This window comes from Sturnus vulgaris, chromosome 6 (genome assembly GCF_052056855.1).
Source record: "Sturnus vulgaris isolate bStuVul1 chromosome 6, bStuVul1.hap1, whole genome shotgun sequence".
In the NCBI taxonomy this organism is placed as follows: domain Eukaryota; kingdom Metazoa; phylum Chordata; class Aves; order Passeriformes; family Sturnidae; genus Sturnus; species Sturnus vulgaris.
In genome coordinates, this window is record NC_142248.1 from 2,117,125 (window position 1) to 2,139,513 (window position 22,389).

General features: G+C 43.1%; 1 protein-coding gene across 11 annotated transcripts in view; it reads right to left on the reverse strand.

Moving 5' to 3' along the window:
- The window catches only part of BRSK2 (BR serine/threonine kinase 2), a 302,919-nt gene that overhangs the window by 68,163 nt on the left and 212,367 nt on the right, over positions 1-22,389 (reverse strand). For all 11 annotated transcript variants that reach the window (XM_088166686.1, XM_088166688.1, XM_088166685.1 and 8 more), the window contains exons 5-7: positions 13,330-13,446; positions 3,280-3,313; positions 2,319-2,387 (exon numbers count right to left, since the gene is read on the reverse strand). In XM_088166686.1, the coding sequence (XP_088022812.1) occupies positions 2,319-2,387; positions 3,280-3,313; positions 13,330-13,446 (220 nt within the window). The remainder of the gene's footprint in view (positions 1-2,318; positions 2,388-3,279; positions 3,314-13,329; positions 13,447-22,389) is intronic.

Here is a 22,389-nt window from a genome sequence, read left to right on the forward strand (position 1 = left end):
CATCATTTCCTATTGCTTCCCTACTGTAGCTCACTTACATGAATGGCTTGAAGTTTTTTTAGCTGAAACTACATTTTGAATAGATCATCAGCTTGCCACAAAAAGCAGAAAAAGACCTATCCTTGCTGCAAGGACAAAAAGGAAAAAGAGAAGTTGAAATCTTTAGGATAACTCCACCGACTGAAGCTGATACCCTTTTATAGCAAGTCTGCACCTTCCTAGATATTCTCACTTCCTTCTTTCACTGCCTAATTCTAGTAGGTGCTGAGCTTCCTTGATTTCCAGGATGGTCTGTGGGAAGCTGCAAGCTGTCAGCTGCTGTGATAATGAAGCTTTAAGTTGTCAGCTCTGGCACTGCTCTTACTACAGCGAGTAGTGCATCTGTATAAGCAATCCTGTGTCAATGGTTTAGGGAGAACAACAGCTCCATTTACAGCAGCCTCAGGAAGACACCTGATGGCAGCCACGACTGGGCACTGCTGACTGGTGTTGGTCCATTCAAGTGGCCTTGAAGGAACAGCCTCTCCCTGCCTGCTGTAAAAAACCTCCTGAGTTACCTGTGCTTTTCCTACCCATTCCAGACTTACAGGAAAATCAATTCTGATAGCTCAGTACTTTGACTAAAGCAATTTCAGCCCTGATGAAGCCAGAAAGGACGCTGCGTGGCATTTCCTGAAGGTAACAACTACACTTCTTTTATTAGTATCATCTGCTATCATATCTTAATAGTTTTTGCAGTTTTTTCATCCTGACATAATTAACTGGCGAGCTCTACACTCTTCATCAATAATAGACTTGTTTCAATCATTTTCCAAGCTCAAGTGTGTTTGTGTAGGAACAGATGAAGATGCAGCAACAGACACCAAAGCTTGACAGAGAATCCCCCTGAAAATGAAAAGCCTGCTCCTACAAATCCTAACCATCTTGACACATTCTCTCTTCTGTTCTTACAAATTCAAGTAGTTATATTAAGAGCTCATTATACACTTCTATTCTATCAGCTATGAAAGTAACTGCTCAGTGAGAGATGACCAGGTGCTATCTAGTGTGACAGTTAAAATTCTTCCAATGCAACATCAAGATAAAAAAAATAAAACTTCAAAAATGTCAGTGAATTGTAATGGCTAAAAAGAAAAAATGAGTAAGATTGGTTAAGGGGAATTAAAGCATCATACTGAGATTGCTTCAAGGTATTTTGATTTGAGCCATTTAAAAAGAATCAGCATATCTTTTGAAACAAAAATCCTCTAATATTTTAAAGTATTTTAAACAAAAATAATGCGCAGAATTTACCTCATTTAACACTGTACAAGTGTGTTTTTTAAAATAAAACATTTAAGTGAAGCAATTAGGTTTACTGATAAATGTACAAGAATATAAAAATTTTACTTCAGGCTTGTTATTTCTGTAATTATAGATGATCAGCTGAACTATTACAATTATAAAGCACTTAATATGCACATAAAACCTATATTCATGTAGAGTATTTTAGCTTCATGTGGTATATGCTTGTATTAACATAAACTTTATTTGTATACATTATACTATGGAAACTGGTAACAAATGCCAAGCCTATCTGCCTTCAGCTGGACACCCAGTTGTTGGATGTTTAGGAGTGTTATAATAGAAGTTAATTTCAGAATAAATTCCACAGAGAATTGAAACTGATCAAAAGAAGGATAAGTTAGAAGATACCACATTTTGAACACTTAAAGTATTACTGAGCCAGATGGAAACTAATTTAAACTTTGTACTACTGGCTCAGTTTTATATTCCCATGTGTACCAAATTAAAATGTAGCTCACTGCTTGCATGAAACAAAGATAAGGTTCTCAGATCTTCTCTGGAAAAAATACTGCAGTCAATGTATGCATATACCTGCTGAAGCACATATATATATATATAAGCAGAAAAAAGTGAACACATTCCAAAGCCATCCATATTTTGATCCCAGGAAGGACGACTTGATTTGACACTCTCTGTATCCTGGAGTTGTAACCCTACACATCCTTACCCATCAAAAAGCATGGTGCAACATCACAACACAGCAAAGAGCATTTATGGAGACAAGCTTTTGATGCTTGTCTGTGCTCTCCTGTGCAGGGCAGCAGTGTTTCAAAGAGGCAGTGAAATATTCCTCATGCTTTTCCTTTGGGGCTGATGTAGAAATAAGACGAAAGGATGCCACTGAGAGATACAAAAATAGAGGACTAAAAAAACCCATCTGTACATGATGTCAATAGAATTGCCATTAAATACAGCAGCACTTTCAGATTTTTCTTTTCTTTTTAAAGGCTAGTGCAAGGAAGATGACTCACCACTAGCAACGCAAACAAAATGACTCCACAGCTCCAGACGTCTGCTTTCCTTCCATCATATTTTTCTCCCTGCGCAGCAATGACACAGAGGTTCAAAAGACCAATCGCTAGGAAATGAATTAATTATCCTTGAAGAACGAGAGAGGGGAGAATGGGAAGCCCCACGTTTCAATCCAGCTACCTGCTTCCCAAGGTGGCCTTCCCAACTAGGAGGAAGCCACTACATAGCAGGCTAATTGAATTTTTGTAAACATCAGCTTGCAGTCTTATCTGGGATCTGTGAGGAAAGGCTCAGAAGCAGGAGAGAAGGGCAGGAGTGGTTGACAACTCACAAATTATCAGATCTGGCACTTAAACAGAGTAACAGGTGCATTAAGGACATCAAGAAGGTGTGTTTCTCTGCCCTGGTTCTTGAGGGAGCTTGTCACTAGCCATGTTATTTGCAAACTGATAGTGCTGTCTGGACAGTCTCTCCTGAGTGCTTCCTGCTTGACTTCACACTAGAGACATGCTTTGGAAGACAGCAATCCAATCTTGGGCACTGAAATCTTGGATACTTATTTTCAGAGGACAAAGGGAAAGCAGAGGGGAAGAATATTGTTTAGTGGAAATCAACATCACTGACAGGCAACCCCAGCTCTTCTACTGAGATGACAGCTACATCAGAGACAGGAAAGCTGAGGGGACTACGTCCCTTGGGTCAAAAGATCAAATTAAGCCAGGCTCCTGTACTTCTGTCTGATCACATGATGTGAAGGATAATGTGAGAATAACACACAATTATTTCACAATGTGGTTTGATTCAGGGCTGAGCCAAACACAAAACTCTCTTTAGGTTCCTTGAGTTCTTTTCTTTCCCTCTGCATGGGGCAGATTTCTTGTACAGAGGATCTGTCTGCATGCTTGCAACAAGGGAGACTTCAGAAAAGGTATTTATGTACACTAATATTAACCAACTTACCCGGATGACTTCAGGACAAGCATAATGTGGTGATCTGAAAGACAAAATACAGTCAAATGAGCACGTAACAGCCTGGTATTTATGGTTATGTGCATTTCCATTTTGCTTAGCAGAATAATGACAGACTTTCTTATACAGAATACAAGTGTGCAAATCAGCACGTTTTTCCTTACCTCAACAAGAATACATTTCTAACAAGCTCAGAAAATGGTCAAGCCTTAGCATAATTTAAAACTCTATGGCCCTGCTATGAATTTCTTCAAAGCAAGGAATGAAGGGAAGATGAGGCATACTCTGTGAAGATAGAATTCCAGCTCTCTAATCCCACTCTTTAACTTGGCCTTGTATCTAATTAAAAAGAAGGCCCACACTGCAAAGCCTTTTACAGGAAAAAGGACAGATGCATCCCTAAACCATGCCTGGTATCTGTTCTGCTAAGATGACTCTCATTTACACCAGTGGTCACAAAAGCTGCCAATACATGATTGCAACATGCCCTTTTTTTTGCTTTAAAAAAACAAAAAAGGATGGACAGTAGCACCATTACCTGGTGAGTTAATATATTCTTTTCACATCCTTCTACCCATATATCTCTTGTTTGATTCCTGGCTGAGAAGAGTTAATTACTTCAACTTGCCAGGTAATAATTTTAATTCCTAAAGATTATAGCCATGGCTATTTATTTTATAGCCTTCATTAAAGTGACTTGACAAGTAAAAGGGATGCAAACTGTCTGAAACCTGTGTGCAAATCATGCTATTGTTTATACTGACACCTCCCAGCAGTCCCTGAGCCTGTCTTCATTTGTGCATGTGTTTCTTGTGACAAATGCAATCATGGCTGGGCAATACCTGTCTCACAAAGTAATGAGCAAACCAGAAGCACAGCAAGGTTAGCTTTGTGTTAGGATGCTATATTAATGCCCAGTGAGACAGACCATTAATTCAATTTCCATACACACTACACTTATCTTGTGGCAAAATATCATCCCATGGGCATGGAATGCCCTGATTTGGTATCACAGCTTTTGGCAGAGCATGACAATAAACTCAAGGTACACCTGGGAGTGCAGCTACCTTGACAGCAAAGCTTCCATGAGGAGAGAGAAATGCAGCTGATCCCTCAAAAATTTCAGGAAAAGTGGAATTCAGCAGCTTAATCTAATATTTAATACAACACCAAGCCTAGGCCATTTAAGAGATGGGCTATTCACAGCTATTCTAACCAATCTGTCTGCTCAGTAGTGCCTTAGTTTAGACTACATTTTAAAAACCTCAGTTCAAGAGTCAAAACAGATATGAAAGGCAGAGGCTCCCTCAGAGAGCTGGCTAGAGTTGCTCATTGGATGACCAGCAAGAATGGTCTTGTGTCTAGTGGGTAGGACAGACTACCCAGGCTCTCTGTCGCTGACAGCCACGGAAACATGGACAAGGTTACTTAACATTTTTAAAAGCTGCAGCTGGCCTGAAGAAGGTGACCAGAAGCTCACCATGAGTCTACTCTTCTGACCAAAGCAAGAGCAATGCCACCACAGAGAGAAAGTGAGGCCAGAGCGAGACACTGAATTGTTTAATGTTATGTACATGTTCCCAAACTTCCAAAATATCTTGTTTCCTGTGAATTTGCCTCTTTGTAGCAAACCAAGAGCTGCACTACACCTATTCTGTCCAAAACCCCGAAGTCTAAACCACAAAAAGTCACAACACTGGACTAACACATGATTTGGCAAGCTTTTAGGAGACAAATTATTCTTGAGAGGATGCTTGACTAGTGATGTCATCTTTTTCTTGTATCTAACAGTGGTGTAGAGTGTACAGGCCATCCCTAAGGCACACACAAAGCACAAGTAAGGAGCAGCACCACAACTGGGACTGCAGCCCAGGCCTGACAAGTACAACTCTCACTAGTGCTGGACTGCTTACACAGAACACTGAAGGAGGGCAGTGTAGTAATGCAACTGGAATTTGAAAAAAAACCCCGCATGGTAGCAAAACAGAACAGGACTTACACAGATCAAGGATATTTGCTCAGTTTAGTCACCTCAGAACAGAGAGGCCAGCTCTAACATGTCCTGCACAACTGAGTCATATCAGGTTTATTGGAAAATACATGGGGGGAGTAAAAGGAGTGCAGACACATTCTAGTAACTGTCAAGCTCCCCATCACTTACCATGTTTGAGTTTCTCACTCTCACGTGTATTTTAGGTTCTGCAATGTACAGCTGCCTCTCTGTGTGAGTCATGAACACACACAGTACATTAAATGGCTACTACAGGTGATGCCTGTGGCTAACCTAGAAACTTCAGCCAGACCTCTCAAATCCCACATGGTATCCTATACAGTTCAGCAATGTCCTTCACTACAATCCTTTTTGGATGGCAATGGCACTGGGGTGCACTTGAAGAGTTAGTATGTCAATTTGCAGAGTGTTCCTGAATTTTTATTTGTATATTATGACTCTGACAAGGATTTCGGAACTCCTAGTAGTGGGTGCTGAGCAGTACAACCACCTTGAAAGCTTCCTGTGCTAACATCCTTGAAAAGAAGAATGTAAGTGTTGTGAAGAACTCAAGATAGGTACACAGGTATTTATGTGTACCACTAGCAAATGCCCCTAAAGTGTTCTCCTTCTTGAGGTCTGCTGAACTGCAGCAGAATGTGCCCTAGATCTTAAAAGGCACCACTGAAATTCTGCAAAAGTCTAAGAGACTGGGTGGAGAAATGTTATAATAAATCCTTTGGATTGATTGGATCATTCAACAGCTACATTGCAACTGCCCAGAGAGCACAGGTTTCTGGCATTGCCATTCTGAATTCTTGCCAGCACACACTAGCTAGATATCTGCAGCATTATCTTGGCTAACAGCTTTAAAAGGGATCCTCCAGTCAGCCAGAATCCATAAAAAACTCATTTCCATGCTACCACTCACAGAGCAAATTCAACTGCTTTAAAGACAAAACTCAAATTTAATCAAAAATCTATTTATCTTTCTACAGAGTCATGAATATTTCTTTGGCTCTTATCACTAATTATTCAATATAGATGTCAAGAGCAACATTCCCTGTCTCTTCCCCTAGGCCACCTCCTCATCACTCTGCTACATCTCTGTGCAGCAAAAGCCCCAGTCTGCCCTTGATAACAAATAAATATATCGCTCAGCAAGATCAAGAAACAGTTGCTGCCTGCGGGTACCTCTGCAAAAAAAGCACCAATGTTGGCAGTGTTTATTTCCAGGGTGATGTGGATTTTCCAAGGCTAGTCTGCCTGGGGCAGGAAGGGCTCTCTGAATGGTCATTCACAGCTGTGACTCCAGGACACAATAATCTTGAGGATCTTAGGGAACTTTACACGGGATTTAAACCAGAGGAAATAAGACAAGAGAGCAATGGTGAAATCCAGGACAGCTCTGGACAGTTAAGTCAGGCATTCAGAAAGAAATGTATATATCCTTGATGTAGCTTTTCTGAATTTCATCTGAGAAACTAGAAAATCAGTTCTTCATCTGTGCACATCAAGATATTGTGTAGCTGCAGTAGATCTGAGACAACCAGGGCCATATGTTCACTGCAGATGTGATGTGCCTGTAACTTACAGGGTTTTTTACATAGGTAAGAGAGACCTGTACTGCACACATACACATCCATTGGTTTAAACCATGTGGTTTATCTGGGAACACTCAGCAACTGCTTTGCCAGAGAAGCTGTTGGTTGATGAAGAAGGAAAAGGTGTTTGATTCTACTCTACAGTGTGGTAAACCATGTGTAACACTGCCTGATGGGTTCCCAAGTCCCAGTAAAGATAAGTGTCCATGCTCCAGTCCTTTGGTCCCATGCCTTAGGATGGCACTGTTTGGGGAAGAAGAAAAGCTTCGAGGGCCATCCTTCAGGCCTCAAAGGCAGAGTTTCTGCAGAGAGGGAGGAACAAGAAGTCTCTTTTCCTCTGTTTTTATTATGCAGGAAGTTACCTTGATATAGGATGTTGTACAGCTGCAGAGAGCTCCTCCCACATCTGGCTGGTTTTGCTGTTGCTCAGTTCTAGAGTCCTTTCCCCTCTCTTAATCACTGTCTCCAAGCTGGCTTTCAGAGGCTGGAGTTACCCACTAGAGCAAAAGGCTGCCTCTGCTTTTCCCCCACGCTGGGTAGCAAAGGGCTGAGATGAAGGGAAGGCATCAGCTCAGTCATTTACCTTTGGATACTCAGCATTAGCCCTCAGCCATCTTACAGCTATTTACTCCTTGGGTGCAATTACATTTTTTTGGGAATTTGCAAATCAATTCATTTAATTATCAGTTCAAATTTTAAAATAATGGAACCTTTAAAAGGTTTTAATTTAAAAAAAAATGAACCAGACCCTTGTATTAAAAGGGCATAAAGATTGCCAAATTAGGTATCCAAAAGTTAAGAACTGGTAAAAAAAAAGGTTGAAGATGTCACACTGTACTCTGCAGATAAGTTAGGTGGATGTGTTGCTGTGCCCAATGCCTCCTTTCTACTTATGACTGAAGTTGGGAAGTCTGTAGCAATATGAGGGAACTTTTGTGTCAATAAGGACAAGCTTGCAAGCATGCAGCTGATTGACACATGGGAGAATCAAAAATCTCTGTCCCTGCCAGAGAATCCTTCTGTGAAAGAAAATGAACAGGTGCCTTAAACTGAGACATACACTGGTAATTATGAGTTGCATGTTCCCCAGTATTCAGAATCACAGTACTACACATCCAAGTTTGATTTCCAGCATTTAGAAGCATGTGGAGCAGCAGCTGCAGATGGTAGGCACTATGCTCTCCCAGTAAAGGACTGTTACCAAGCACCAAGTATCCTGAGGTACTGGGCCCCAAGAGCATCCAACTGTACACTCAAAACTGGTTGACAATTTTGAGTTTCATTTTGCAGAATCCTGTGTCCTCATAAAAACGGAGACAACCAGATCAATGTAGCAAACATAATACAAAAACAGTATAATTAATATTTGCAAACCTAAGACACAGTGATAAAATCCTACCTTAGCATTCATAGCAAAGCTTGAATGCAGTAAGCAGAAGTTATAAATGGATCCACAGAATGAGTGATGAGGAAAACCCAAACATTAAATAGCTGTTTACTCACAAAAACACACCATCCAATCATCAAATGAGGCAAAGATTTGTTGAAAAAAAACCTGTACAAGCTCATACTTAATGGGCATATCCTAATGTGCACAGGCTGAGCAAATGTTAGACTGCCAATCTGAAGTAAAGCACATCTTAAATTCTCAGGGACTTATTTTGCAGAATCCAAGCTCTTTTAACATAATTTCTGATGTATTATAGGTGATGCTGGTACCAATGGTTATTAATAAGGTTGTCTGGTATCTCCCTTTATAAGCCTCATTTTAGGCTCCTTCTAACTTACTATCAATTTAACAACGATTTTCCTTGCTTTTTGTCTGTCTCAGGCTGGTTTCATATATTTGCATGCATGCATGCTATGTGTGGGCTGAAGCATTTGTACTATATGTCTACTTTTAAGTAAATGCTTTTTCATATTAAAAAAAAGAGAAAAATTTCTAGTATCCTATACTGCAAAGCGCAAACCTGAGTATTTATTTGTATTCTCTAGAAATTTTATCATAGAAATATTGCATTTCACTAGAAAACTGCAGTTTGCATTTCCTACCAGAAACTCTCTAGGGCATTAGAATCAAAATCCTACCTGCATTGGTAACACTTCAGAGAGTTAATTTTTTTAATCTGAAACTCTGAGCTGCTGTGAGTGGGGCTACCACACGGTACAAAACTTTAAAACAAACTGAGTGCAAAACAAATGAAGTAGATCTAGGACTGACAGCAACTGACTCACACAACCAAGTAATAGAAACTAGAGCTGGAACCTAGTAAAAAAGAAAAAACAATCTGGGCTTTGGGGCCAAATATGGAGCAGAAATTAATGGGAGAAATCAGGAGGGAGATAGGAATGGAGTTCTGGAAATAGAAGCTCTTGATGAGATGGGGTAAAAAGTACTAATTCTGGCATTTCCAAATTCAAGAATTTAAATTTGCAACCCTAACAATGACTGGATGTAGGACACTTGCATACGTTTTAGATATATATACACATTTATTATAAGGGGAAAGAATATGTGCAGCATCACGTCATTTAATTAAAATCAGAAAGGGTGCTTGGACACTGAGGTGTATCTGCCCTCCGAATCTGCTGCTCAGCACAGGTCTGCTGATACACCAACGACTTGCTAAGATGGAGAACTGAAGCAGAGAAGGGCAATGCATCTTGTCTTAGACCACCGTGAATGCCTGCAGCAGAGACAGAAATCAAGCTCAGATAACCTGGGCCTCAGACCTGAGGTTTAACCAAAAGGCACTCACTCTTCTCGCCTAGTGACAATTCAGGATGGATTGGACAACCTCTCCCTTTCTGAAACACTGCAAGGCAGCAAGCCAGGAAGAATCACTGTGAAAGAGATGGGGAGTGCCTCTGCATGCCACTGCCTGGATGGGCAAAGAGGAAGAAGAGCTGAAGAGATCTAAAATAATAGAAGCAGCAGCCTGTCACAGCTTTCTCTTCCTTCCTTGTCTGCTGTTAGCTGACAGACCCTCCCTGCTTCTGAAGGAATGAAGAGACTCACTGTGTTATTTTGGCATTTCAAGGGCCATCTCTCCATAAGACTGCCTTGCTGTGCAATTTCTGCCATAAGCAGAATTAGTCCTGCAGAGCCTATACACACAGCTCCTCTTCCCCTTAAGGGTATAAAAACACCAAAAAAGCTACAGCTTATTCCTCTGCACTGTGCATATGCAGGATTCACACAATACACATTTCTATAATGGGGATTCATTTCAATAAGGCCAAACGTGCAGTCTGTCAATGACAAATTATGTCAGTGAAACAGGAAGTGAACCTTGCCTCCTCCTACACAAACACATCTGGATTGAACTTTTATTGTGTCCTCCGGGTAGTCTGTCAGTGCTATGAGTGCTACAGAAAACCATGCAGGCCTAAGGAGTATCTCCCAGAAACCAGTGACTCTGAGATATGCAATTACATCATACATCAGGCTACATGAGGCTACCCTTCATGAGGCCAGTCAAGGCTCTGCAGTGTCCTAAAGACTACCCAAACTTTGGACTAAACTTAGCAGCTCACTTGTGATAGCAAAGAATTTTTGACTGCAGTCTCCCCGCTTTGTTGAACTGACAAAGTTAGCTGTACCACACAGCTCAACCCCATCTGAGCCTCCCACTCTGACTGACAGAAATACCTGGAGACTCCCTGCATGACCGTCAATGGAAATGTTGCAGTTTCATCTCATTATCAGTGCTCACAGTATGGATAAAGCCATTCTGGAAATTAACTTATGGGTGCACGTAGGAGCAACTCATTAAATCTCAATATCTCAGACATGATTCACTCTGTTCTGTTCCTTTTCATGATGGCTGAAAGTGCCAACTACATGGGTAGGTAAAACTGTTGCCTTGAAAAGCTCTGAGGTTGGCTACTGCATGTTCGGCAAGGGAAAGGGAGTCATAACTGGATTACCTTTCTCTATGAACAGTGTGGCATATTGTTACATATTCTTTCCTTCCTTCCTTCCTTCACCCCCCAAACCAGAGAGATCACAAGACACCAGTATCAGCCATGCTGGGCTGCATGCCAGGAGAATTAATGAAGTGGTGTAATAGCTCACATGGAGGCCTAGTGATTGGCAACACACTTAAAATGCATCTGCAAGGCAGGAGATCATAGCGTTGCTGCTGTGTTCTGTTTATTACAGGCACATCTCTTCCGTTCCATTGATTTCTTTATTAGTGCATTTTAAGGCCCCAATGTGGGGGCTGGATCTGCTTCAAGCATGGAGGTTTGAATTCCAGCACAGCTTCTGGGAAGGAAGCCTCCCTTTGAGACTCCAGATCTGGATAACACAGCTCAGTGCTAACAAGAGCAGGAATCCTACTGAGAGGCTCTTGAGGAGTTTGAAAAATCCTACAAGGCAATTGAGACTGGGCTGGTTTTTATACTTCCTCTCTTTTTTTTTTTCCCTCATGGAAGGAAGGGGAACAATTTTCTCTAGACAGTATAGAGGCTTTGTGGCACTGCAGGAAGGACTGCATTTCCTGATCTAGATGGGAAGTTTGAAAGAGCCTGCAAGCAACAGATGGGCAGAATCACAGAATGGTTTGGATTGGAAGCAATCTTTAAAACTGAACTAGTCCAATGCCCCTGCAATGATCAGGGATATATTCAACTAAATCGTTTCTCAGAGCCCCATCCAACCAGATCTTGAATGTTTCCAGGGATGGGGAATCTACCATCTCTCTGGGAAACCTGTTCAGCGTTTTACCACCCTCAACATAAAAAACGTCTTCCTTGTATCTAATCCACATTGACCCTTTCTTAGTTTAAAACAATTATCCTTTGTTGTATCACAACAAGACCTGCTAAAAAGTCTGTCCTCATCTTTTTTATAGTCCCCATTTCAGTACTGGAAGTTTGCAATAAGGTCTCCTGGAGCCTTTTCTCTCCAGACTGAATAACCCCAACTCTATCAGTCTGTCCTCATGGAGAAGATGTCACAGCCCTCCAACCACCTTCATGGCCTCCTCTGGGCCACTCTGACAGGCTCATATCCTTCTTATGCTATGAATCCTCCAAAGCTGGATGCAGTGTAGGTCACACCAGAGCAGAGCTGAGGGGCAGCATCTCCTCCCTCTCCCTGCTGGCCATGCTGCTCTGGACGCAGCCCAGGACATGTTTGGCTTTCTGGGCTACAAGTGCACATTGCTGGGTCACATCCAGCCTTTCATCCACCATACAGTATCACCAAGCCTTTCTCAGCAGCACTGCTCTGAACCCTCTCATCCCTCAGCCTGTATTGATGACACTGAATGTCTCCCTACCCAAGTGAAGAGCCTTGTAGTTGACCTTGGCATCACAGCTCCTCGCTTTTCATCTGTGCTGCTAAGACCTCAGGTCTTGACTTGACATGGATAGGAGAGAATCAGTGGGTCCCAGTTTACTCATCAACCAGCATTCTATCATATCATGAACTTCAAATACTTTTGCTGTCCATTACTCGTGACTTGGAAAGCAGAGCCTAGGACTGAGAGGCAGTGGCTGGGCTTTAGAGTGAACCACGATGGCTCCATGTCTACCCTGAACTGCCTTGGCCCAGAGAAGACACTGAAAAAAACATGAACTGTAACCAGCTGAGGATGGGCCTGGGCTGAAGTCACCAGAATCACACTACCACTGGCCAAGAAAAGTCAGTCTGCATGGGAGAAAGTGGAAATCTGCTAGTACTGTTTTCTGTGCTTGCTGTTAAAACAAATTAGCACACAGCTAAAAGCTGGCATAGCAGTGCCAGACTGCAGCAGCTCAGTGCAGCTGCTGCCCTTGCTACAGCTCAGTGCCACAGCCCCTGCACAGTCACCATGGCACTGGGAATTGGGGATCATGGTCCAATGGTGCCCGAAGAGGACTGAATCCCCATGGAAATGTCTTTAGACTGGCCCTGCAATATTCCTCCAGGCAGGCTGCTTTGTATCTGCATTGATTGTCATTACAAAGGACCCTGCATCCTCCCTGTCACTCCTGCATGGGAGCTGACAGAAGCAGTGTTGAGCATGAACACGAACAGCTGCATGCAAGCAGACAGCCTACACAGGACATGCAAATTCCATTTAAGAACATTTTTCCACCCCTTCATATTTTTTCAAAGCCTCTTCTTAAAACAGTGAACCACTGCTTTCAGTTCCCAAAAATTACATGGCCGGTGAATGCAAATGCACCAGCACATGCAGATGAATCCAAACCTGAAAGCCTTGATTTTTCTATCTGTATGTGACACCTGCAGTGGCCTGCTTTTGACTGTAAAGCACTTCACCTCCCTTCTTTTAGCCTTCTCCTACACTACCTGCATCATATAAATTTATTATCTTGCTGGGAAACACCAGTGCAGTGTGTAGGTCTGCAGATCTTTACTGAAACTCTGACTATAGACAACTTCCATGTCTTGAATCTGTCCCTCATTTTTGTAATGTGCTTTGAGACACTCACCCACAACTGGTTTCTAACAAGCTGTCCCCGACCTGCAGCGATGCCATCCCGAAGTCTGCTATCCGGATGTTGTTCTTTTCATCCAGCAGTAGGTTTTCTGGTTTTAAGTCCCTGTGGCTGTAAAGAAAGGGTCAAAATGTAAATTAAATATCCCTAACAGCTTTCCCACTCCAAAACTTGTTCTTTATCCAGAATAGCATCCAACCCGTTTTACTTTAATTAATTTAATTTGTTTTCATGTCCCAGGCAGGAGAACACACATATCCAAGATGCAATCCTAGTATTCTAGACCATATCCCAGATACCCACTCCTGATGAATGCAGTGTCCTGGCAGGAAAGGAACATCTTCAACTTCCAGTGATACCAACACAACATGAGGGAGAAACTGAGGGAAATAGAAGGAGGAGAATTTCAGCCTGGATTTAGAATTGATATACTCTATCATATGACAGCTCCTTAAGGTAGGAGGCAACACCATCAATATATTCTGTCAACAACAGAGTGATATCCAGAGAAAAAACCTTCTTGATGTAAATGCTACTGCAAAAAACTCCTATTAGGAGTTGTTTACACAGGCATAAGACTTTGAAATAATTTTGGTTAATTAGCTCCGATGGAGAAATCCCTTCAACTCAGCAGTGCTTTTAACTGAGGGTGTCAGCAGTGGGAAGGAGATAGAGGATTCCCTCCTTCCCATCAAAGCTTGGTTCTCTTATTATTTGTTAACATGGCAAGAGCCAGGCAGCCACGACCTTCATGATGGCAACTCCTGCTCCAAATCATATATTGACAAATTTATTAATTTCCACTGCTCACAGCCAAAACCATTGTGCACCCACGTCTGCTTCTAAGTACTCAGGTGATTCTGTACAACTATAACATTCACTCGATTTTATATACAAAGACAAAAATCTTGCACAAAATTTGTGATGAATGTGCTTTTCGCCCCCCCCGCCTTTTGATTTGCAGCTCTTGGAAAGTCACAGAGATGAGAGAAGCACTTCAGGCAGACCAAAGAAAAAGCTCTTTTCTTGATCTTGCTTATGAGTAGGCAAAATTACTCTGATAATAAAAGGTCTAAATAGCAGCACCCAAACAGGCAGGACTGCCAGCTTCCATGGACAGGCAGAACACAAACCTGCGAGAAATGGACATCCAACAACACTGAGTGTCAGGCAAACAACACCCACTGGCAAAAACTTACAGCTAAAAGCAGTTACTCCGACCAGAAACTGAACTCAACAAAAGAACCAGGTGTCAGAATAGTCAAGTGACACCAATCATGGAAACCAGGCTTATCCTTGTGCCATTTCCTCTTCACTTTTTAAAACATTCCTCTAACACTCCTCATGCATGCAAGTGTAATAAAAATGTAAAGGTGGTCAGTCACTTCCCTCTCAGAGCAACATTAGCAGCACGACAAGGTCTTGGAAATTAGATCTTCCGATTTGAAGAGAAGAGGAATGATCGGTTAGAGACAACTTGTAAATAATGCAGGCAAATTCTGTGTAAAACCAGAGCACATGGTAATAGGATACCTGGGGACTGTAACTATTTCCAAAGGAGACGCCCATCAAAACAGCACACATTCAAAGCAGTTACTGGTCATTCACCTCACTGAGACCTATGATTTGTTCTCTCTTGCTTTCTAAAATGTAATCTCCAATCTTGCATAAGTATGATGAACCCTGTATGTTAAAATGGTCTTGTTAACAATGAGAAAACAAGCTTGTGGATAATAATCGCGATTCAGATTTGTACATATTTTCATCTGAAAATGCAAAAGGTGCTTTATCCAGTCTGTATTTCTCATAGAAATCCAAGGTTTGAGATAACAGAGACAGAAGACTTATTAGCTCTATAAAAACTATTAAGGTAGTCATAACTAGTTGACAAAAAATGCAAGACATGAGTGACAAGGAAAGGTTCCAAAGGCAGTTAATGACTAGCTAATGGCCAGGAAAAGAACCCCTGAATGTCATCATCAAGGGCAGCAGTTCCAGACAAAGGAAAGCTCATCAACCCCTGCCAAAGTTTAACATACTCCAGTTCCAGCAGTGAAATGGAGTGAAGAGCCCACAGTTGTAAGGCAAGTGAGGAAAGCTGGATGCTAATGAGACAGTAGTGTGTGATTTCATCCTTCCTCCAGCAGACATCCTGGACAGTTCTCATCTTACAACTGCTTTCATTAATGGGAATACCTCAGCCAGCTGGGGCGGTGTGCTGCAGTTCCCCTGTCTGAGGACCAGTGCTCAGGGGCAGGTTAACAGCCCCTGTAAACTGAGTGCTGCTTGTTTGATGCTATGAAACAAGAAACTTCCCCACAGCTCAAGCTGACTGTATGTCCTGCTGTGCAGAGTTTTTCAGTGGCTACAGTTGTCTTTCAGTCTTGGCAACTGCTCCAGGCTGACTGCTGAACAGATACATGGTACAGAAACTGAGGGTGCTGCTGCCTGTGCCTGTTCCACTGCTTGTGCACTGCATGATATGGTAGGATTCATACATACAGTCTATAGCAGGCATACTGCTCACATGTGACTTTTGTGCCTAAAAACTGAATCCTTTGCTTATCCTCTAATTGTGTGGCTCATTTAGAGAGCAGGAATGACCAAGGTGGAGCACGACCTAAGCACAGCATGTCCACAAGCCTGGATGTACACTCACAACAAAATATTTCAGGAACATGGTGCAGCTAAAGGAAATGCAAAAATGTTCCCTTTCCATGGCTGAAAGCTTCCAGCCTTGGCAGATCTGCCACAGGCCCCAGCTGGGGCACAACCTATGAGAATCTTGAAATAGTCCCACTTCCAGACCACTAAGAGGCAGTGAAAGGGAAGGGACAACACCTTTGAAAATCGGGACAATATTCAATCATGGAGTCTTCTTCTCCCTGTGTCATCCTGTCTTCCCATCAGCTGGGATCCACAACACAGCTTTAGGCCTGGGGTTTTAGGGAGAATCAAGTGGGGAAAGGAGGTTCCTACAAGGTGGCATGTATATTATAGGTTTTTATGAGAGTCATGGCAAGAAAGAGAGGAAAAAGTGAGTACCACCATCCACATTCCAAACATGGAGTAAGCTTCACCTCACTGTGCTGCACAGTGTTTTTCCATGAATGACCAGTCTGATGGAGGTCTTTAGGCAGAGGTGCTGACCCAGCTCCCAGTGAGCACTTTGAAAGCCTTAAGTTGGGATATGAGGATTCTGTGGGACTGGGACACTATATGCAAAAGTAAAACTGGAGTAGCAACAGACCTTAATGTGTTTTTTTCCCTTTTCCTCCAAATACTCCACAAAATAAACCTAAGAAAACTTAGCTCTTCACTATAGAAATTATCACTTCACTGAGCAGAGAGAATTGTTACATTTACGGCTGCCTGGCCTCCAAAATACAAGAACAATTTTGATACAGCAGTTTTGTGTCTCTCTGACCCTTCTCCATCCCTTTTTCAAGACAGTCTCTAGTGCCCAAGTATGGATGGTTACCCTAGGAATTTCATGGCAGCCTGAGCACAGATTTTGCATTTTGGCAGCACTTTCAGAGATCAGGGTGCCAGTGGGATCAGGCAGTACTTGTACATTCAACCACAGGAGAATGATGCCCCACCGAAAATTTTCCTCTAGCTGGAGCATTTTTCTGATATCCATCTTTGGGCCACTTTCAATTTGCCAAGGCAGCATCCTGGGAATAGGAGGCAAGCCAGGAGTTTGCAGCAGAACAGTAGAACCAGCATCACTGCCACTGGGAAAGAGACTTCCTCTCTGCATTTGCATTTCCCATCTTTGTATTGCCAGCTTTTCAAATGCCAGGGGGAAGGGAGAGGAACATATGGGAATAGGGAAGGCTTGTTATAATTTACCTAAGAGCCCAAAAGACAGGACTGCCTAATGCACTCACATTTGAAAAGAATTCTCTTGTGCCAAAATGAAACAAAACAAAACAAAAGAAAAATCCCACTGTATGTGGTAATTACTTGGCATTAATGGAACAGTGCAGAGTAAATGCATTTAATTTGGTTCCATTCCAGCTGATCTCTCTGGCTCTCCATGTCTTACACGACTGCATCAACTCCTCTCTCTGCAGGTGAACAGAGGACTCGTTACCCTTTCCTTGTTCTAAAGGCTCTAAAGCTGTAGGGGCTTTATCACATGGCTGGAAAAACCAGAAGAGAAGAAAGCAGCTTCTTTTCTGACAAACACAGCAAACCCTCCAATTCAGCCCTGCATAAACTGAGAAGGCATGAAGAGAAATGCAGGACTGCAGAAGCAGTCAGTGTAACCTCAATCCATAGTGGCCACGGACTCCCAGGGCTCCTCAACCAAGACAACAGCACAAGAGTTCAGCCTCCAGAGCCAGCACCCAGTAGGCTTCTGGAGGGAGAGCATGTGAGTGAAAGGCAGCCACAGAGCAAGCCATGGCAGGGGAAGCACATGCTGTCAAACACTCTGCAACATCCCTCTTTCACAAGTTACAACAAAGGCTTTACAATTTCCTTGCAGCATAAGATGGATGCAGAGAGAGCTCTGAAAAAATTGTTCCATGGAAATGGGCACCATTCTTGGAGATGGTGCATGGAAAATGAAAGGCACAGATATGCATTAACATGTTCCAGCTTCCCACTTACATACTGGTCACACTTGCTTTCTAGTCAGAGCCAGAGATGCTGTTCAGACAGTTCCTTTAGTTCCCTCCAGTGCTTTCCCAGTCCATCCTCCTGCTCTGAGAATATCCCTGAACCTGTACTGCAGCAATTGCAGAAGAAACACGCTCTGCCTGTCACCCAGGGTTGCCAGAAGAATTCTGGTGTAGGGACAGACTCTAGATCTGGGATTCAAAGGAGCTGCCACCTGGCATGCGATGACAAACGAAGCCATTATTTTAAAGTGATGTTTGAGCTGAAACATTCGTATCAGTTTCTATGACAACTCATTGTAGGTCACAGATTTCTAACCCAAGAAACCTCTTAATTGGAGTAGTTGCAGGTCATTTGTACTAATCAAATTGTGTTGGCTACTTTGCAAATGCTTTTCTTACTGACCCCAAACTCCCAGAAGGGCCAGACCACAGAATAATTGTTCTGCAGTATGCCTCTTAAAGTGCCTGATGTGATGCAAATAACTTACCAGTAACAATTAATAGCATGAGAACCATTATTTTAAACTTCATGAGCAAAAAAAGCCTTTAATCTTTTCTCTTGCTTCTGCAAATCAGATCCAAACATTTAAGTTGTAGCCACCTACAGAAGATTCTTGGTTTATAGCCATGGTTGCTATGCTCAAATTTAGTAAATTTTCACAGAATTCTACAGAACAAGTAAATGCAATTATAGCTAGGAAAAAGGACAACATCTACAAACATATCAGGAGTCCAGGGGAAGGGTTTGTATGCACAAAACGTTGCTTGCTTTTAAACAATTATTTCCATTGATCCATTAAAATATATTGTTTCTCCCTGCCAACCTCTCCTCAAAGCATATATTCACGTATTTCAAAGCCAGAACAGCCTGTCAGGTCTGATCACCACTGCTGCACTTCCCAGAAAACGTTACCTGGTTATGCTTACAGTAAGACTAAGTCATTTCTGAGTTTCCAGTGGCTTACATAAAGAAGGAAACTTACAAAAATACATGTTCCCTGACTTTAGCTGAGCTGGTAACTTTGCCCTTGCTATTGCAGCTGCTGCATTTGATGGGTTTTCTCCAGTTCCCTGTAAAAGGGATATCTGAAAATTCCTCACCGTTTTACAGTGAGTCTTGAGCACACAACTGAAACTCCCAGATTCAGGTAATGAATGGTGTGTATCAGCTTTCAGCAGGGGAAAAATGCACCTTTCTTACTTCTGACGGTCTGAAAGAAAACTTGAACGCTCAAGTACCAGAAAAAAAAAAAAACAAACAAAACTTCAATCAATCTTACTAAATTCCGCCATTTCTAGACCAGTTTCACATCTGGAGGCCTTGAGTCATGATTTCAAAGTGTCCATCTGCTGCAGTGATCAGCATCTGACAGAGCCTCCCTGCAGAACACCCCGGTGCGCTCCTTATAAACGGAGCAGGGCAGAGCAGGAGTTACGAGGGTGGCACTACATGGCAGAACATGGCACCTGGCATTCTTCAGCTCTTTCTCAAAGGCACCCCAGATTTCTCCCTAAAAGCCTGCTTCCCTTACCGACAGCGCTCCTGCCTGCAGGAAGATACCAGAGATTGTGGCAGTAGCGCTGTGAAATCCTGACGCGCTGTTTGACAGGGAGCCTTCCCCTCCCTGCGCTGAGGGAGGAACAGGAGGCAAAGTCAAACAAAGCTTTTATTGACCGCTGAATTCACGGAATTCACCGCCGAGCCCCCCGAGTGCCACACGCCCGTGCCCACGCAGCACACACGCACTCTCCGCCTCCCTCACAAGCACAGCCCCGGGCGCCCACAGGAGAAACGGCCCTCCTAATTGTCATTTATCAATATTCATAAAGAACCTGCCTTAACCCCTCTTGTGCACGCTCGGGGAAAAAAAAAAAAAAAGAAAGAAAAGAACACAAAATGAAACGCAACCAAAATAAAAATAAGATGAAATGATCATCTCCCTGCTCATTACCGCGGGGGATTTCCTCTCAATGTCACCACTGCCCTGCGCAGTAATTGGCATTATCTGTTATCTCTGAAGCCATAATAAGGTTTGCCACGGGGCATTTTGTGTAATCATATTTTTATTTGTCAGCTGGCGAGCCGCAGAGCGCGCGGCGGAGCCGGGCCAGGCCGCGGGCGCGCGGCGGGGCAGGGGCCGCGCGGCGCCAATGGCGGCTCGCGCCGGTGATGTCACGGCCAGCCAATGAGGAGGCCGGCAGCCCGCCCCGCCCCGCGCTGCAGCATTCCCCACAGACAGCGGCGACCAAGGCGCTCTGCCCCGGGACGCCCTAAAGGGCCTGAATTTGGAGAGCAAACACCCAGCACGAGGTGAACGGCAGCTCAGGCAAAACCTACGGGTTATGCCCAAAGAAAACTTGCCGAGCTGGGATGGCTTACACAGATGTGGGGGGAAGCTGAGGGCCCTGTGCATTCCCTGCGGGCTGCTCGGCGCTCCAGGTTCTGGGAGCGCAGGGAAGGGCTGGCGGGAGAAGCGGTAATGCCGCATTGCTGAGCCGAGGCCTTGCCAGCTCACGGAAGGCAGATCGATCCCACGTGATACCCCTGCGTGCTGCCACTCGTGCCCGTGCTGTGTCCACTCAAAAGTCCTCAGAGGACCCTACAGTGCCTTTTCCATAAGCGGTCCCCCGTGGCCAACCTGCACCACAAAACCCTGTAAGTGACTGCACCATAGAGGAAAGTACATCAAATACTCCCCCATTGTTTCCAGTAAATAAAATAAGAACAGGAAGCACATAGGTTTTTAAAACAACACGCAGACTCAAGCTCCACACCTATTCTGCTTCTTTATCTCAGCTGCTTGTTTGAAAACACCTCTCAGACAGAGGCAATCTCTCCACACAGTAGCAGCAGAAGCTTTTTACTAATGGGAGAGGGATTAGGGAATCCTTTCTGAATCTTTGATCCAGGAATGCTGGTGTATCTACACATTTTGAGCACTGAATGCTGAATGTGGTTACATGCTGTAGTCAGAGTAAGCCACGGGTATTTTGCAGTGTTTTGGGATGTACAGGAAGAAGATGGGACTATTATAAGGGTCTGGGGACACTAGGCTATCAATCTATTCTGCCAGTAGGCTGGAGGCACCCGCATTTAGTCATTAACCAAAGCAGAAGCTTTCATTTTTCAATATGGTCATAACTGGATAACCTAGCTGATGAGATGATTTGTCATTTCACTGCCCCACGACAGGACAAGGTCAGGCTTCATTGCTTAGGAAAGCACATTAAGTTTTACACTCATATATATATTTATGCATGCTCTGATTTTCTGATAACTGTCCAGAATACAGCACAGAATATAACACCACACGAGTCTCAGAGTGATCTGAAGGCAGAGCTTATGATTTACTGCTAACTTCTCCAGCACTAGATGCTCGTCAAGTGGGAGTTAGCAAAGAGATGGGATTTACTTTCAAACGAGACTACTGCCCACAATCCAGTACATTTAACAGAGGAGAACTCATTCCTCAAGAGAGACATGCATCTGCCTAGAAAATTTCACAGTGTTAAACCTGCAGAGGTGCTTGTCTGTCTTGTCTGTCTGTCTGACAACCTCCACCATGATCCTCACTCAGTTTATTAAAGTCTCCCAGATCCAGAGGTACCCATAACAAGTCCAAAGGACTAGCATGTATGTGCATATATGCATGCTTTAGTAGAAACTTCTATCCCAATGGAGATTCTGATTTCTCTGGAATATTCATTTGGAAGCGTAAATAATTTCTCTTCAGCTGTACTTAAACATTTTTGAGTGCTGTTGGATTGGATCCCTTAAGTTTTAAGCCAAGTAGGGAACAGAAACAAGTATGTGTGCAATCCACCAGTGGTTACACTGCCCAGTGTATGTGAAAAAATAACAGCTCTGCAACCTGCCAAGGATCATGCTGGTTCTAAGGAGGTCATGATCATGCAGTGCAGTTGAATAGCAGGGAGGAAAAACTGTGGAATTCACAGAGCAAAACTAGTCAGAGGTCACTGCCAACAGAGAAAACTTAGATCCTCTAGTTAGGGCATGCAACCTGCTCTTGGCTTCTCTGGGAATTTCTCTGACTATTGTAACCTTGCCTGTGTCAGGCAGGCATTATCCTCAGGACCTTCTCACCCAGATTCATTACCTTTGAACTGCCTCTTCTGCTAAGAGTATGCTGTTATACTCTTCTTATACAGTATACTCTTCTTAATATATCCTCAAGAAAGGCTCTTCTTTCCCTTTCCATTTATTATAAATATGCTGTCTTACTGATCAATATTTCCTGCTAAGTTGACTTGGAGATGTAAGGGGAGGGGGTTAGAAGAGCAAGTTAAATATTTAAACATCCATTTTTGTTGTGGCCATCTGGTTTGTGAGTTTTCAGCACAGAACTGGAGGTACAGAAAATCGCTGTATGGCTACTGAGAAGTAACCACACAGTGATTATGC